Raw genomic sequence first — 14,680 nt, 5'->3', positions numbered from 1 at the left:
CTTCTCTCTCTCTCTCTCTCTCTCTCTCTCCCTCTCTCTCTCTCCCTCTCTCTCCCCTCTCCCAACCAGGAAAACTGCTGCCTCCCAAGCTTGGGATCCTCAAAATCATCCTCGACTACATTATATCACCCGACACGGATACCAACAAGGATGCCATCATTGTCCCTGTGTCCATCGGCTATGACAAAGTGATCGAGACCGAGGGCTATGCCAACGAGCTACTGGGCAATCCAAAGGAGCGCGAGAGTCTGTGGGGGCTCTTTTCAAGTACCCATCTGCTTCATATGAAGATGGGGCGAATCGACGTTGGGTTTGGAAAGGCGTTTTCGATGCGAGAATTCATCGCCCAACAGACAGAGCGTCGCAGGTAGGTTATATATATATATTTTTAACAGAGGAGACTAAGTGTGGATGAATGCACGTTTTCACAACTTTCTCCCCTTTCCCACAGCCCCTTTAACCCACATAACCCCGAGGACAAAAAAATATTGCTGCTCTCTTTTGGATACCGAATTCTTGCCGATATCGTATGCATACAAGTTTTAGTTTTTATTATGAAGGGCTATTTTGTTCAATTCATTGGCGCTTCCATTTTAGAATGCTGCATCGGTGGTCATGCCCACTAGTCTGGTTGGGACAGTGCTGCTGACGTTGAGAAGCAGGGTAAATATCTAGTTAATTAAGTGGTTGAGCCCAATATTGAGTAATTCCTTTATGAATAGGGGGTCGCACGTAATGAGGTATCCTCTTTATTCTTGGTTTTTTTTTATTGACCGTCTTGAATTCAGGCATTATGCTCAATATTTTACAAAAAAAAAAAACTCCAAAGCTAATTCGCCGCGTTGAATGGCTTCGTCGAGAGATCCTGGCCAAGGGGGGAAATGTTGCCGACTTTGGGGACAAGACGGTGTCGGAGATTGTCGAGAGGTAGGGGGATAATCCATGGCCGTCTAACCACCTTCCTACTCAGCCTATTAACCTAAACGTTAGAGCTATCGAGGTGCTCAAGGGCCTCGTGGCGATGAACAAGGAAAAGGATCTGCTGGAGCCGATCTACTACGCGACCAAAAGATTCGAATTGAGTTATTATCGGAACCAGCTGATGCATTTATTTGTTCCCGAAGGTAATTGATCTGGATGCTCTCTACTGTTCGAGAGTGGAACTTGACCTTGCCTCTCTTGTAGCCATTCTCTCCGTCTCCCTTTATACCCAAGTCAAATTCGGAGGGTCCAAGTCTACGCAGCGCATGCCCTACACCCAGCTGCTCGACAAAGTTATCTTTCTCTCCAGTTTGCTCAAGCTGGAGTTTGTCTACCAGACGGCTGACGTGCGCAATAACCTCGACGAGACCCTGGAATATTTGCTCGCAAGTATCTCGTTTCCATCCTACCGCCATTGAAAGCCAACCATTCTATTTTTTTATCATAATAGAATAAACACGTCCTGACGATAGAAGGGGATATGATTGGGCTATCGGATATGGAGCGCACACTGGGGCGTGAAAACTACGGTAAGCTGGACTCCATTTGCTGGAGCCATCGCACCCCATGACTAACCTGGTCCCTCGTCGCTAGACTTTTACTGCTTCCTGATCTGGCCGTTTGTCGAGACTTACTGGCTCGCCACCATGTCGCTCTTCGCCCTCGCCCCCCCCTACTCCCATAACGTGGAGATGGCGTGGATGGCGGAGAAGATCTTCTTCGAAATCACACAATCCCTCGGTCAAACCTTATACTGGCAGGGTGACCTCTCCTACCTGGAGGCAGTTTCGAAGGAGACCCTGCGGAACGCGCTCGACCGGCTGGAGTACTACGGCATTGTGACCAGGTCGCAGAACTACATCGCGCTGCACCCCTCGTTTGCCCCGAAGCGCGACATCAACGGGGCGGTGATTGCGGAGGGGCCGCTGTGGGACTTTGCCGAGGAGATCGGGGAGTTCAGGAGGGAGGGAAAAAATCGACGCGACGATAATAGGGGTAAGCGTTGCGGCTGCTCTGCAAAAGGCGGAGGCCTTGAGGAGTGAACTTGGCTGACCTTTCTCGTTTCTCGAACCATCTAGGTAAGACGCGCGTCCTGCATCTCATCGAGGTCCTGCACAAGAAATCCAAGGGAGTGCTCATAGGACTCCCCCCCTCCCCCGCTCTTTTGAACGAGGACCTCACTGCGAGGCTCTGACCTTGGAATCTAAAATTGGGACTCTTGGACAATGGATATTTATTTCTTTTTATTCTCTTCAACCCTGTACTCGGGAATCTTCCCCACCCTAATAATTTTCTATTTCAAATGAACACATCCAACGTCACAAATATACTGCTGGAGGAGGGCCCAGCGGGTCCCCCCCCCCCCCCGACATCGTTTCTATGGAAGGCTGTATGCCGTGGGGCAGGGTCATTTTGGCCGAAAGCTGGCTGTCGAGAGAGCTCGGGGTGTAAGAGGCGGAAATCAGTTTAATATCGTGGGGCAGTGTTCAAGAAATAACAAGTGGGTAAGAATGCAGAGTTCGGTACAAGATCATTAGGAAGTAAAAAAAAAATCAAGGCCAGGATGGATACTAATGTTACAAAGAAGGCTTAGTTCGGGGGGACGCCGCCCAATACAGTGCCGCTGCCCCCTAAGATTGGTGTGATTTCTGGCTTCGCGGTATTGTCATTCGATGCAGAAGCCTCGACATCTGTGAGATACGAGATAAAAAATAAAATGCCGTGAATACGAAAGTTCACCGCTACAATCAGTTGAATTCCATTGATTACCTTCCATATCCACCTCCAACGCTAATTTACCCTTCTCGGCTAACCGTTGCTGCTCCTAATGCATAGAAAGTTTCCTGGTTAATGCAAAATGGAATGCGGAAAGCCGATCCAACGACCCGAGTATTCATGGGGCGCCGCCGACTTGGCCAATGTCAAAACCACTTACGAATTTCAAGGCTCGCTCCAGCTTCTTCGCCTTCTTCTTGCTCACTTCCTTCTTCATTTCGACGGCGGACGGCGCCAGAAGCGCACGAGTCTTGTACGCCTTCTTGTCGACTCGTCGCTTTTTGTAAAGGTTCTGCGTCTTTTTAAACGGTGCGTTTCTAGTTCCCATGGCTGGATGCCGCTGTTCAATGTAATGTTTAATAAATGGACAAATACTAGAACAAGCAAGCACCCCCAATATGATACTTATTAGTAGTAAACAAAATGGCAGTCACAACATATACGATGGTAACACAAGACGGCAATGAGTTTTGAGAGTTCAATGGGGAAGGGGGGGGATAAGAAAAAAGGAGAGGGGAGAGAGAGAGAGAAAGAGAAAGGAAAAGGAAACGGGGGTAAAGAGTATATACAGGGTGTAAAATGCTTCTCCATCACAACACGGTAGGTTTTTTTCTCCTTTGGACTGGGGCTACTGCACGCTTCGGGTGGGCACCTCATATTCGGAGTCGCTCCATGTCCACTCGCCAAACTCGTCCTCATCTGCCCTGGGCATCTCCCTCTTTTTCCAGCCCTGCTCTCGATGGCCCGACATGCGCATCCGGTTCAGAGCATCCTGCCCCAGCCCGACCAGTGACCGTCTCCGCCGCAACCACCCGCGCTCAACCGCCTCCGCCTTCTCAGGGATGAAGCGCGGAGTTGAGAAGCCCGACGAGGACAAGACCTTGCGGTCGCCGCCATCCCAAGCAATATCGCGCCCAAGCGTGCTAAATTTTTCCGCCTGCTCGGCAATCACCTCGCTCACCCATCCGGTGGCGGCGCCCGCACCCGCACCCACGAGAGCGGCAAAGGCACAGAATGCGTACGCGGGAAACAGCGCGGCATTCACTTGGTATACAAGGCTGAATGGGTAGCGAACAAAAACGAGGAGGAAGAAGTTGATGATGGCGATGAACGGGGATAGGATGAAGCGCACCACCGAATAGAGAATCAAGAAGATGCGAAGGAATAATTTGAAGAATGTAAAGCACACATAGAAGGCCGATTGGGCGCCCAGGAGGAGCCATTGGGCCGGCGTGGTGGGCAGCGTTTGCGCAAGGGTGGAGGAATGTGGAGAGGGGGAGGCCGAATGCCTGCTGGATTCGGGATTCGCGAAAATTTTGTCCACATACTGATTCGGATCGCCACGAGAGAGCCGATTTTCAAGGCGGAGCTCAGGGTCGCAATGGGGCTGGCCAATCTCATGAGCGGAGGTTGGGGCGGACAGCAGGGATAAAAGAAGGATCGCTGCAATAATATATGACAGTCGTTTTTGCATTCTTAATATACGATTTTTCGAAGACTCCAACCTAGAGAGTCCCTTCTCTTTTTCTCACTCAGAGGCCGAGGTGGCTTAGCTTCACATGCCAATGGAGGGCAAGTGCAAATTGGGCAAGAGAGCCTGCAGTCTCAATATTTGCCCCGAAATAGGGCTGATCTCCCGAACCTCACTATGGCTTTATTGGGATGATTTGAAATACATCCTAAAGCGAGCGGGATACACTCTATGTGGCATTGGAAATAAGAACGCTTCTACTTCAAGTTTCTCAGGTTTCATACACGATGGAAGTCATACTTGTTATTTGTGTAATAATACAAAGGAAGAGTAAGTTTGGTTGGCAAATACCGAGCTATCATAAAGGATACAGCAGCCACATAGAGCTTGAACTCAGGGTGATCCACTCGCCACATGGGCCTGGAAACTTTTACTCATTCTCTCCGCAGTAAAGCCTGCAGGCGGGGGTGTTGATGTTGCTGTCGCTGTCTGGGCCAAGTCCATCGTAGACGGTGTCACCCGCGCAGTTTTCGCCCTACAGGACCCATGCAAAGGTAAGTACCCTCCGGAGAGCTTCCACCCAGTTTCTACATCTCAACTTACCGCGTAGCACACGATATGCGTGTACGTGCCCGTCTGCAAGCTCCGAATGGTGGTCCCCTTCTTCAGATTGATACAGGCGAGATTGGCCACGTTTTTCTTGTCGTCAATAGCGGGCCCCTGGAAGTTGGGCTTTGCAAACGTCTTCAGGTACAAATCCTGGATCACGCCCGCACGCATCAATTGGTCGCAGTGGCGCGCGGCCTCTGCAATCTGCTCCGGAGTCGCTGGCCCGGCATTCACCAGCCCGGCGAAGAGAAGAAGCGCAGTGGTGAGGAATAGCTTCATGTTGCGTGTTCGAATCTCAATACTATATGGCGATTGGGTGTGTTAAATGGGTGAATTTAGAAGGAGGGAAGGAGGATGGAGAGACGAGGGAGATTTTCAAGCGTCTTTATACTTTTTGACGTTGCAGATCTATTTTTATCGCGGCAAGCGCTGAACTCATCATTAAGTCACCGAGCATAGGGGAAGGAGAGACGCGCAGCAAATCATCGGGCGGTGCTCCCACTGAACCGGATGCATTGAGCCCTATTAAGGACACCTGCTATATGCTTATGTGTGCGGTGACTTGTTTTTGCAGGAGAGAGACCTCAGGTTATGCGGCCGCCCTAATTTGAGAGTAGATCCGATCGTTTCCATCCGGGTTTGGGTGAGAGGCGAAGCCACTGAAATTTCCCACAGATAGAAATCGAGTGATGTGGGAGCAAGTGAGAGCTCAGGCGGAAAGGAAATGGGTGTGAAATTTCGTCGTCTAGAGATAAAAATAAATGCAGCTAAGATTATATATGTATATTCGATGAAACAGCGAAGGAAAAATAATTTATACATTTTGCGTAATAAAGGGAAGAAAAGATTCAGAGAACCGGCGGGAAAAAAACGGTAGAGAGCAGAGAAAACCAAAATAGAAAAAAAAAATTCCTCGAGTGAATCTAGGGGGAAGTGAAGGCTGCTAGCACGAAGAGACGAGTAAAAATAGAAAAAAGCGAAAGAAAAGGAAAAAAAAATATACAACACTAGAAAAGGAAAACAGGTCCATCTCAGGCCTAGTCATATTGGGGGGGAAGAAATCCAAGCCTATTTTCCTCCGACTTCGACCAGCGAAGAACTCAAGTGCATCAAGCGTCGAACCTGACCGAGCTTCAACTACAACCACAGAGATTCAAAAGTGAGTACGGGCGAGAAAAAAAGGGCAGGTTGGGAAAGAGTCGACTACTCACACATCTAGGAATATACTCGTCGCTCAGCATCATCGCTCTGTCCACCTCGCCGTCCAACGCCACCTCTTCTTCCGACTCCGGAAGCGCCAAAGCCAACTGGTCTCCAGGTTGCACCCGGCTCGCCAACGCCTCCAGGACTTCGGGAGCAATGGGGTTCTCATAGTCGGCCACATGGTACCGGGACACAAGGCGATGCACCTGCGCAGGAGTCAGCGCCCAGCACAGCTCCGACATCACCCCGATGTCGTCCACGGTGGCCTTCTTGAGCTGCAGCAGCTTGGTTGCCTGCATCACAGGCTCCAGATGCAGGCACGCATCCGGCACGTGACCTTTGCACCACTCTTCAATGCGGAGCAGGTTGTGCTGAATTTGCATGGCTAAGATAGGAATATTAGAAAAATCACACCCACAAGACGATGGGAGAGGAGGTGAGCGTAGCGGGAACCTACCTCGTTTCCAGGAGCAAAATGATTCGCGTTCCAAGAGCTCGTTGAAGGAGAGCACTCCGATCGTTTTGATGATCATGAGGATGGCTCGACGGCCCACGTCCTCCAGCCCATATCCTTTGACTATTTTCCACAGCCTATGTAGCGCCTTGAGAAGCGTCTCCGTGGTTGCGGGCTCCGTCATGTCGAAGGAGCCCACCACGGGCGAAGAGTCTGGAGTGGCCATTTGGGTCGGGTGATGCCCATTGGTGCTGGTGACGAAGTAGGGCAGGGACTGGCACTCCACCACCGCGGGCACAATCATCGGGGTGAAAAATCGTCGCAACTCTCCGGTCCACCCCCCGTGTATCCGCGCAATGAGCCTCTTGATCTCGTGCTTCATGGCGGCCACGCCGCTATGCTTCGAGCCCATCTCGGCGCCGATCTGCGAGTGGAGCTCGATTGCATTCCGTAGCCAGTAGGCCCCTGCAAGAATGGCTTCATCTCCCTGGCGATGCTACGTATTTCAAAACAAATCAAAATAAAAAAAATAACGCTTCTAGTCAGTATCCGTGGCATTGCCCCTTCATCGAATGGGAACCACATACCAGGCATTGTTCTTGAATGGCCCCAATGACCCCGGCCAACAAGTGCTCGGCGTCCCGCGTCAAATTAAGCCGCGAGAGCAGAATCAGGGACAAAGCAACCACCCGGGCGGGGAATAAGAGTTCGTGGGATGGGGCCGGCGGAGCGGTTGGCAAAGAGTGCTTGCACCCGCGCACTAGCTCTTCCACAATCTCATCCCGCAGCGAGTCGCCTTCCTGCTCCAAAAATTGAGCCAGCTCCCCCGTCGGATTCTCGTAGAGGTGGCGCACACCCTTGTAGGGGTTCTTTTGGGCGTGGTGGCCGTTGACCTGTACGATGCCTGCAACAGAAGCATGGCGGCTTAGGGCGTGCACCGCTTCGAACCCGACCCCATTAATGCCGTTGGCGGGCGGCTTATGAGAGTGGCGTCGGTTGATGGACATTTCTGCCTTGAGCCGCGCTATCTCTCGCTTTAACCGCGAAACATCCGTGTCGGGGGAGCCGCTGACGGAGTACTGGCGTTGCAGGGATCCAGGAAGGCGAGGGGACGAGGGGGAGGAGGGGGCAGAACGAGCGGTTCGGAGGCGCGCAAGTTCAGCCTTCTTGCGCTGTAGTTCCGTGTGCAACTGCAGTAGCTCCTCGTCACCGCCCAGAGACGAGATGCTCTCATTGCTCTCGGGCGTATCGGGCCGCAATCCAAAAGCAGAGCCGAGATCACCCCGGGAGCGACGCGGGCTCTGGACGCTCGCGTATGCCTCCTCCACCTCTTGCCACACTCGCTCGAGCCGTGCATACTTGTCGATCCAAGAGCGCACCCGCGTCTCCAGCCGACTCGCTCGCAACTTGAGCTCCTCTTTCTCCTTCTTTTGGTGCGCAAGCGTGATCGATATTTCGGCCACCCTATTTGGCAACGGCAGGGAGTCGATTAGAGCCAGGCGCTCCGCATTGGCGGCGGCCTCCATCGCTTTTTGGCGTTCCTCCAGCTCTTGCTGCTCCTTCTGCTTCAGCAGTTTCTTTTCCTCCTCCTCTTTCTCCCGCTTCCTTCTCTCCTTCTCCTCGTTCGCACGGATTTCCTCGAGGCGGGCTCTTTCCTTGCGCGCAATAAATCCTCGAACATACGACTGAGATCGGATGATCTGCTTTCGACACCGCGTGTAGTGTCGCCGCGCGATCCAACCCCGATAAAGGCTCTGCACTCGAATGGCCGCATGTCGCTGCGCCACAAAGCGTTTACGCTGGACATGGCCGCGAAACACTCTCTGCAGCTGCAAGACCGCCGATCTCTGCTGGCAGTACTGCTTGCGAGCTCGGTATCCCTTCCACACTTTCTGCAAAGTGACGGCAGCGCGCTCCTCCCGCATCGCCCGCAGATGCTGCCGGGCAATATAGCGACGTGCACAGCATTGTAAACGCATAATGGCCCCGCGAATTCGCAAGTAACGACGCCGACACAAAAACGATCGCACATGCTTTTGGAGAACAACCGCGCTGGAGTCGAGCTTCTCCGATCGACGGCCCTCCAAAACCGCGAGCTAGAAAAGTGAAATAAAAAATGCAAAAGAGAGACGTTTGAGTAAAAAAGGATAAAAAAAGCAGGCATTTTTTTATGGCGCACTACCAGAGTGGTCCTCAAGAATATTTTTGTTTTTCCCAGGCGGTACTGGTCGGGATGGTTGGTTCGGGAGACGTCCAAGATCGCGAGGCTCTTGTCTTTAAGGGAGAGGTGCTGCGCGGTCTTATCTGCGGCGGGAAGCAACATGCCAAACCTCTCCAGAAACTCACTGTAAAGCCACCGTGCTGGATAACCGGCACAGCTAATTCTGATGGTCTCAAGGACACCGCATGCCCGAAGCTGAGATAGCACCATCATGCGGTCAAATTCCCACGCATTCTTGTTGACGTTTGGCTTCACGCACCGGATGTACAGGACGTTGGTGGACCGCATCAGCTCCATTAATCCGATGAGAGACTGGCGGAAGATCGAGCCGAGGGTAGGCTTCTTGGCCGCGATGCTCGCGCGTTTGTTTACGGGAGGGCTCACGGCACCGCTTGAGAGCACCTTGCGCAGGAAGTTGAAGTCGGTTGATTGAAGCAGGGTGAGATGCTCATCCGGCAACGTGTCACGGTTCTTCTCCAAGAAGCCCTCCGCATCATACGTGACCTCGTGGGCATAGTGGGCAATGGTGAATGCGCTGCCACCCCCGAAGCGTGGCTTGCGGAAATTCGGTGCATCGGTGAACTGCTGGTATAGTTTTGTGCAGAGCCCCTGGTCCGACCCCGACGGCAGCCGTGACTCTTCGTCGAGTAGCGGGAGAATTCCTAGTCTACCCTCGATCATCTCGATGCAGGCCTGGTTGTCGGCAAATTCAATAAACGTCCAGTCTATTTGCTCCTGTATGTATTCCTCTTGCTCGAGCCTGAACACGTGCGCGTTGAACTCTTGCTGCAGTTTCTCGTTCGCGTAGTTGATGCACAGCTGCTCAAAGGAATTCTTCTTGAAGTGCTCAAACCCATAAATGTCAAGCACCCCAATGAAATTGCGCTCAGCCGCGCCGGCCCGCGAGAGGCCCTCGTTGATCACGTTGACGAGCCAATCGAAGAGATTCACGTACACGTACTTCACGGCAGAGTCGCGAATCACCACCGCCTGGGCGGGGTTCAGCGCGGTGACGATGCGCTCGGAGCGGGTGGCAATCTGGCGACGCATGATCCACTTGCGGAACTCGCCGGGTTGGATTCCGAGGAGACGGGAGGCATTGTGCAGATGCGGGTCATCCTCTGCAATTAGCGCCTCGTTCCGACCCGAGATGTGTATATTCCCCACATGCAACAATGCGGCAAGCAAGCGGAAAATGTCGTGTTGAACATCCTCGCCAATGCCAACTGTCAATAGGGCACTGCGTGTTGCTTCAAAATCTCTGGCATCATCCACCCCTGGTATCGTAGTGACCCCGCCTTGGTTAAGGTAATGGAACCGGTTGCACCTCTCGAGACTCAGCTCTTCCCGTAGAGATTCGTCGGCTCCATCGCACAGCTAATAAAAAAAATGGGGCTCAGTATACTTGTACTAGGAAAGAGAATAGGGCTTTGATGCCGCTTACCTGATAGAAGATATGATAATTTCGCTCGGTATCCGGTTGATAAACTAATCGGGATCTTTCCAATAAATAGGTATTGATTTTCGCGCCAACAATATTTGCCTTTTCGTCAAATTGAATCTAACACCATGATAAATAAATTCAATCCACATGAGGAGGAAGAGCGCCAAGGCAAAACACCATCGTCGAAAATACCTTGATATATTTCCCAAATCGCGAACTGTTGTCGTTCCGAGTGGTTTTTGCGTTTCCGAATGCTTCCATGATGGGGTTCGTTGCTGACAAAATAGGTAGCATAATATAGAGGTGAATATCATAATAATATACAAGTAGCAGCTGGTTTTATTTGTTGGCATAAGCGTACCTAGGATCTGCTTCTCGATCCTGAAGGTATCAACCGTGACCGCACCGTCACCCAGGGCATGATCCTCGGCGGATGCAAAATATCGCATGATATATTTTGCGCTCATGGTTTTTCCTGCACCACTAGAAAATGATAACAAGAGGGGGTTAATGCCTCCTTGGCACCTCTTTTAGAAAAAGCAGCAGCCAACCTCTCTCCCGAAACAACGATAGTCTGGTTCTGCTTCTCTCGGAGCATACAGCGGAAGGCATCTTCAGCAATGGCAAAGAGATGGGGAGGCAACTCTCCTCGCCGTGCACCCGAGTAAGCCTTTACCGTCTCCGGGCCATAGAGATCCACACGCTCAAAGGGGTTTACTGCAATTAGAACAATGCCCGAGTACGTGTATATATTCTGCTTGGCATATCGAGACTCTATTGCGTGCAAAACTGGAAAAAAAAAAACATACATTTGAGACCCATCTGTGCTCAAGATGGCAAAAGTCCCTAATCCAGGGCCATGCACTCACCTGATGGCTCATTCAAATGAGTAAGCTGTGTAAGATCGTCGATGAGCTCTAGATGGGGTGGATTACGCAGCGGCGGAAGCTCCCCATTTTCTATGGAGGATTCGATAACATGTTCCTAGAGTGTAGAACGGATAAGTATTCTCGGCCTCGTCAGAGGATGTTGGGCGGAATCGGGTTTTACCTTGCCCTTTTCATCCATTGCCACCAGCCGGAATTGGCCCTCGGATATGTGCTTCGAGAGGATCTCACACGCCACCCACTCCTCGTCCCCCTCCTGATCCTTGATAGGAATCCAGACGAGAGTGCCTCTAACGTAGGCATCGAGGATGGGCGACTGCATTTTCTTCGAAGAGATGGGTTCTGTTTTGTTTATGTTGCAATGTTTTCTAGGGCAAAAAGAGAGACGATGAATAAATAATGCGGCAATCTATGTACAAAGAATCGAGCGATTTGGAACAGCGAGGAAGAATGATCGAAAATGGGTTTAGAGATGGCAGAGCTCCCATAAGCTCTAATAAATCTCAAACACAAGTCATCCTGGCCCAACCAACTAGGTTGGCCCCTCCGCGCAAGCGCAATGGCCAAGTTCCATCTGATGGATTACCTGTCAGCGCTCTCCAGCTCCTGCTTCGTCGGCGTCTACGGGCGTCCTCAGCGATCTTCGGCTTCGCAAGCTCCAACGTCTAGTCTGTTAGTGGGGGGAGAGGGGCGACCTTGACGCTCAAAGTGGGATAAGCAATATCGACTAAAATGAAAAAAATTCGAGGCCAAAAATCAATTTTGGCAAAACAGAGGAGCTCCTGGCCAATGGCGACGTTGCTCAAATTCAAGCAGCAACTCGTTTTCGTTCCAAATATACAATAAAACGCATTGACGGAGGGGTGTGGATATTGTGGATATTTTGGCCACTCATTTTGGTCTTTTGGTTCTATGCTCGTCCGCCGCCCTCTTGTGGGATAGCCGCGGAGGATAAGTGTGCGTCCCATCATCGGGGAGGTGCCGCATCTAAGCGATGGCCCATCCTAGACCTCATGTTTTGCATGGCTCCCCTTGGGTGGAGAGGGGAGGAGGAGAAGCCCGTTTATTGTGAAGAACCTCTATATACATACTCCACCGTGTGTATATAATGGTTTCAGCTTGGTAGTATTAGAATGAAACTTATTACAATTCTACTTGCACCAGAGTCATCGCCTCTCACATTCGGCATTCCGAAACCTACATTCCGCATTTTGAACGGTGCCCGGAATGGATTTGGCGGCCCATCTTGTGACGCTTCAGAGCTGCTTATTTGCGGTTTGGATTATGCAGTCTCGCCTACTCTTTTTGGATGGTTTCCCCAGCCTGAGGAGAGCGGCCGAAAAGTGGCCGACCGCCCCGGCAATCCTAGGCTGGCAGAAGTTGTCACCGGAATCTGGTTTGGTGCATCAGCCTGGCCATCCCGGCGTTGGCAAGAGGATTGCTTGGCATGAACTTTGAGGGGGGAAATCGAGTCCACACGCCTCCCCCGCTTTTCTCGCTGGGTGGCCAGCTAGGGCAATAATCAAATCATCTATAAAAAGGTCGGTCACACATCCGTTACTGTATTGATCCAGCCATCCGCAAACATGGGCTTGTTTGTTTGCTTATGCGAATAGTAGAACAGACGCGAGACAAGAGAGGAAAAGAATATAATAAAGAGAGTGAATATACATGCAATGGATAATCGACTGATATGAATGAATCAACAATAGCAAATTAAACAAGGGCGCCACTGGTATTACGAATTAATCAATTAATATCCCCAACAGATAATATATACACAAGAAATGAAAATAAAAACACAGCTAGTGAGAAGGCACTTCAGATGGCGCCAAACGTTCGGTTATCCACCATATCCCATGCGCAAGACTCCCTCTCGATAGGCTTCCGGCTCGCTTTTCTGGAGTCCAAGGACGGCGGGGGGGTCGCATACTCTCGCGACGGAGCCGAGCCAAACGACGAGCAGACAGAGCCGGACGACCGCAGACTATGGGGGGGCGGGTGCGCAGCCTCGAATGGGGCCGAAGAATCAACGAGAGATCTCCTGGGTGGCCTTGGCAGGGAAGCGCATGAATACAGCATGTCCAAGGAGAGCTCGACAGGAGAATGCGGAGGAGTCAACAAAGCCTCATCGGAAGTAGATATCCTGCGCTGATGTGCAGTGAGCACACATTGCTCGGAACAATATCTAAGGAGAACATCCAAAGGAAGCCTCGTGTCAGTACGACAAGGGAGGGGGGGAGGAGAGGGGAGAACACCCCTAAACCCCATGGCAGGCAAGGTCTACACTTACAAGGCTCTTTCGAGGGGAACTAGGTTATAGCAAACAATGCATACCTCCGCGTCCATAGTTGTTGTGAAGGTTCAAGTGGGTTACGAAAAATCGCGACAGGTGTCCATTGTCTCCTCCCCGTGCCCCGCGCTCTAACGCTTATATATGGGATCGGGTGAGATCAGTGTGGCTCTAATGAGCCATATCCACTGTCCAACATCAAAAACGCCTCCCTTCACAAGCTCTTCATTCTCCGCCTGGGTGAGACCTCGACTGGGGGAAATGGTAACTCTCCGAAATACGATCTGCAACCTTCCTTTCCTGGGACGCCGGCTTCATGACCTCCTCCGAATGTTTTTTTTTCGTGATCTCAAAACCAATGTGAGATTTGCCCCTGAGCGATCTTGGATGATTACGGTTTGTGGAGCGTAGGCCAGAAATGAAAGTACCCGGGGATGAGGAGGAAGGGAGAGGGGGAGCAGTTATTGCTCTTCGACGTTAGAAACAGATTCAAAGTGACACACCAATGATTCGATTTCGGATTAAGTAAGAGTAATTGCAGACCGCCTCCCACAAACACTATGTTAATCCCAAAGGCATTGTACGAAGCAGAGCTGTTTCTATTCATACCTCACACCTTGTTCTCAAGGAACGCAGTGTCTGGCGGAGAGCTGAATTCCGGAATAGACAGGCGTGGGCGGGAAAGAAACTCACTCTTCGTGTGATCTCCATACAACCTCGCCTCTATGGAAACGGCCCCAGAGAGAAGTCGCGAACAGGCATATGAAAAAACCACGCTACCGGCCAAATCCCTCATTTGGAATCCGGTTCTCCATAAAAGTCAGGGCAGATTTCTATTCTACGTAGGCCGTCATCATTTGATCAGATGGCCTATTAAACATCCCCCCCACACCTGAGACCATCATAGATTATTCTGGTTAGGCGCTGTCATTCTCTCTCTCCTCCCCCCCCCCCCATGCAATATTCTCAAATTGCTATGCGAGACCAAACTTGAACATCTTAAACTGGTGTGACTTCCAAGAATTGCTAGCGGATCCCATACCTTAGCAAATGGTTTCTGGGCGATTGGGTGGCCCGGTTCAGAATTATGCGTGGGTCAGTGTCTCACAAGCAGCGAGGGGATCTGCCCTCGACACAAGTATCCCAAGGCAAGGCATGACGCAGTAGGCAGGCCTGGATGGAGAGGAGAGACCGTAATAAAGCTGAGTCGAGTCTTCTTTGCTCGAGCTATGGCAGAGGTTTTGGATCTCAACGGAGCTTCGGATGCATTTCGCTTAGGCACGAGTGCGTTTTAGTGCCATCCATTAGTTACTCGATGGCTAGTGCCAAGATAATGTGCAA

General features: G+C 51.2%; 8 protein-coding genes across 8 annotated transcripts in view; 3 read left to right on the top strand and 5 right to left on the bottom strand.

Annotated features, from left to right (window-relative positions):
* The window catches only part of VTP21DRAFT_952 (uncharacterized protein), a gene marked incomplete at both ends in the record, with an annotated part of 3,729 nt that extends 1,553 nt beyond the window's left edge, over positions 1-2,176 (top strand). The window contains 10 exons of the mRNA XM_069400485.1: positions 70-367; positions 452-527; positions 598-663; positions 723-740; positions 830-927; positions 991-1,124; positions 1,186-1,367; positions 1,433-1,511; positions 1,576-1,977; positions 2,061-2,176. Coding sequence (XP_069251841.1) covers positions 70-367; positions 452-527; positions 598-663; positions 723-740; positions 830-927; positions 991-1,124; positions 1,186-1,367; positions 1,433-1,511; positions 1,576-1,977; positions 2,061-2,176 — 1,469 coding nt within the window. The remainder of the gene's footprint in view (positions 1-69; positions 368-451; positions 528-597; positions 664-722; positions 741-829; positions 928-990; positions 1,125-1,185; positions 1,368-1,432; positions 1,512-1,575; positions 1,978-2,060) is intronic.
* A 395-nt stretch (positions 2,177-2,571) lies between these two features.
* VTP21DRAFT_951 (uncharacterized protein) lies at positions 2,572-3,085 on the bottom strand (the record flags this gene model as incomplete). The annotated part of the gene is made up of 3 exons (XM_069400474.1): positions 2,572-2,672; positions 2,752-2,806; positions 2,918-3,085. The coding sequence occupies 3 exons, from the start codon at positions 3,083-3,085 to the stop codon at positions 2,572-2,574; spliced, it is 324 nt and encodes a 107-aa protein (XP_069251840.1).
* A 300-nt stretch (positions 3,086-3,385) lies between these two features.
* On the bottom strand, positions 3,386-4,231 carry VTP21DRAFT_950 (uncharacterized protein; the record flags this gene model as incomplete). Its single annotated transcript, XM_069400463.1, has 1 exon — positions 3,386-4,231. One exon carries the CDS (start codon positions 4,229-4,231, stop codon positions 3,386-3,388), a length of 846 nt encoding a protein of 281 aa, XP_069251839.1.
* A 427-nt stretch (positions 4,232-4,658) lies between these two features.
* Positions 4,659-5,116, bottom strand: VTP21DRAFT_949 (uncharacterized protein; the record flags this gene model as incomplete). Its single annotated transcript, XM_069400451.1, has 2 exons — positions 4,659-4,763; positions 4,832-5,116. The coding sequence occupies 2 exons, from the start codon at positions 5,114-5,116 to the stop codon at positions 4,659-4,661; spliced, it is 390 nt and encodes a 129-aa protein (XP_069251838.1).
* Positions 5,117-5,905: 789 nt separating this feature from the next.
* On the bottom strand, positions 5,906-11,368 carry VTP21DRAFT_948 (uncharacterized protein; the record flags this gene model as incomplete). Its single annotated transcript, XM_069400440.1, has 11 exons — positions 5,906-5,974; positions 6,049-6,425; positions 6,498-6,990; positions 7,082-8,590; positions 8,677-10,092; positions 10,160-10,276; positions 10,352-10,434; positions 10,521-10,642; positions 10,711-10,948; positions 11,029-11,143; positions 11,210-11,368. The coding sequence occupies 11 exons, from the start codon at positions 11,366-11,368 to the stop codon at positions 5,906-5,908; spliced, it is 4,698 nt and encodes a 1,565-aa protein (XP_069251837.1).
* Positions 11,369-11,445: 77 nt separating this feature from the next.
* On the top strand, positions 11,446-11,715 carry VTP21DRAFT_947 (uncharacterized protein; the record flags this gene model as incomplete). The annotated part of the gene is made up of 1 exon (XM_069400429.1): positions 11,446-11,715. The coding sequence occupies one exon, from the start codon at positions 11,446-11,448 to the stop codon at positions 11,713-11,715; it is 270 nt and encodes an 89-aa protein (XP_069251836.1).
* Positions 11,716-12,179: 464 nt separating this feature from the next.
* Positions 12,180-12,497, top strand: VTP21DRAFT_946 (uncharacterized protein; the record flags this gene model as incomplete). The annotated part of the gene is made up of 1 exon (XM_069400418.1): positions 12,180-12,497. The coding sequence occupies one exon, from the start codon at positions 12,180-12,182 to the stop codon at positions 12,495-12,497; it is 318 nt and encodes a 105-aa protein (XP_069251835.1).
* Positions 12,498-12,867: 370 nt separating this feature from the next.
* Positions 12,868-13,395, bottom strand: VTP21DRAFT_945 (uncharacterized protein; the record flags this gene model as incomplete). The annotated part of the gene is made up of 2 exons (XM_069400407.1): positions 12,868-13,234; positions 13,340-13,395. 2 exons carry the CDS (start codon positions 13,393-13,395, stop codon positions 12,868-12,870), a joined length of 423 nt encoding a protein of 140 aa, XP_069251834.1.
* Positions 13,396-14,680: the final 1,285 nt, after the last annotated feature.

This window comes from Calcarisporiella thermophila (assembly GCF_041956535.1).
Source record: "Calcarisporiella thermophila strain CBS 279.70 unplaced genomic scaffold VTP21scaffold_10, whole genome shotgun sequence".
NCBI classification, from domain to species: domain Eukaryota; kingdom Fungi; phylum Calcarisporiellomycota; class Calcarisporiellomycetes; order Calcarisporiellales; family Calcarisporiellaceae; genus Calcarisporiella; species Calcarisporiella thermophila.
This window is presented reverse-complemented; position numbering and strand designations above follow the sequence as displayed.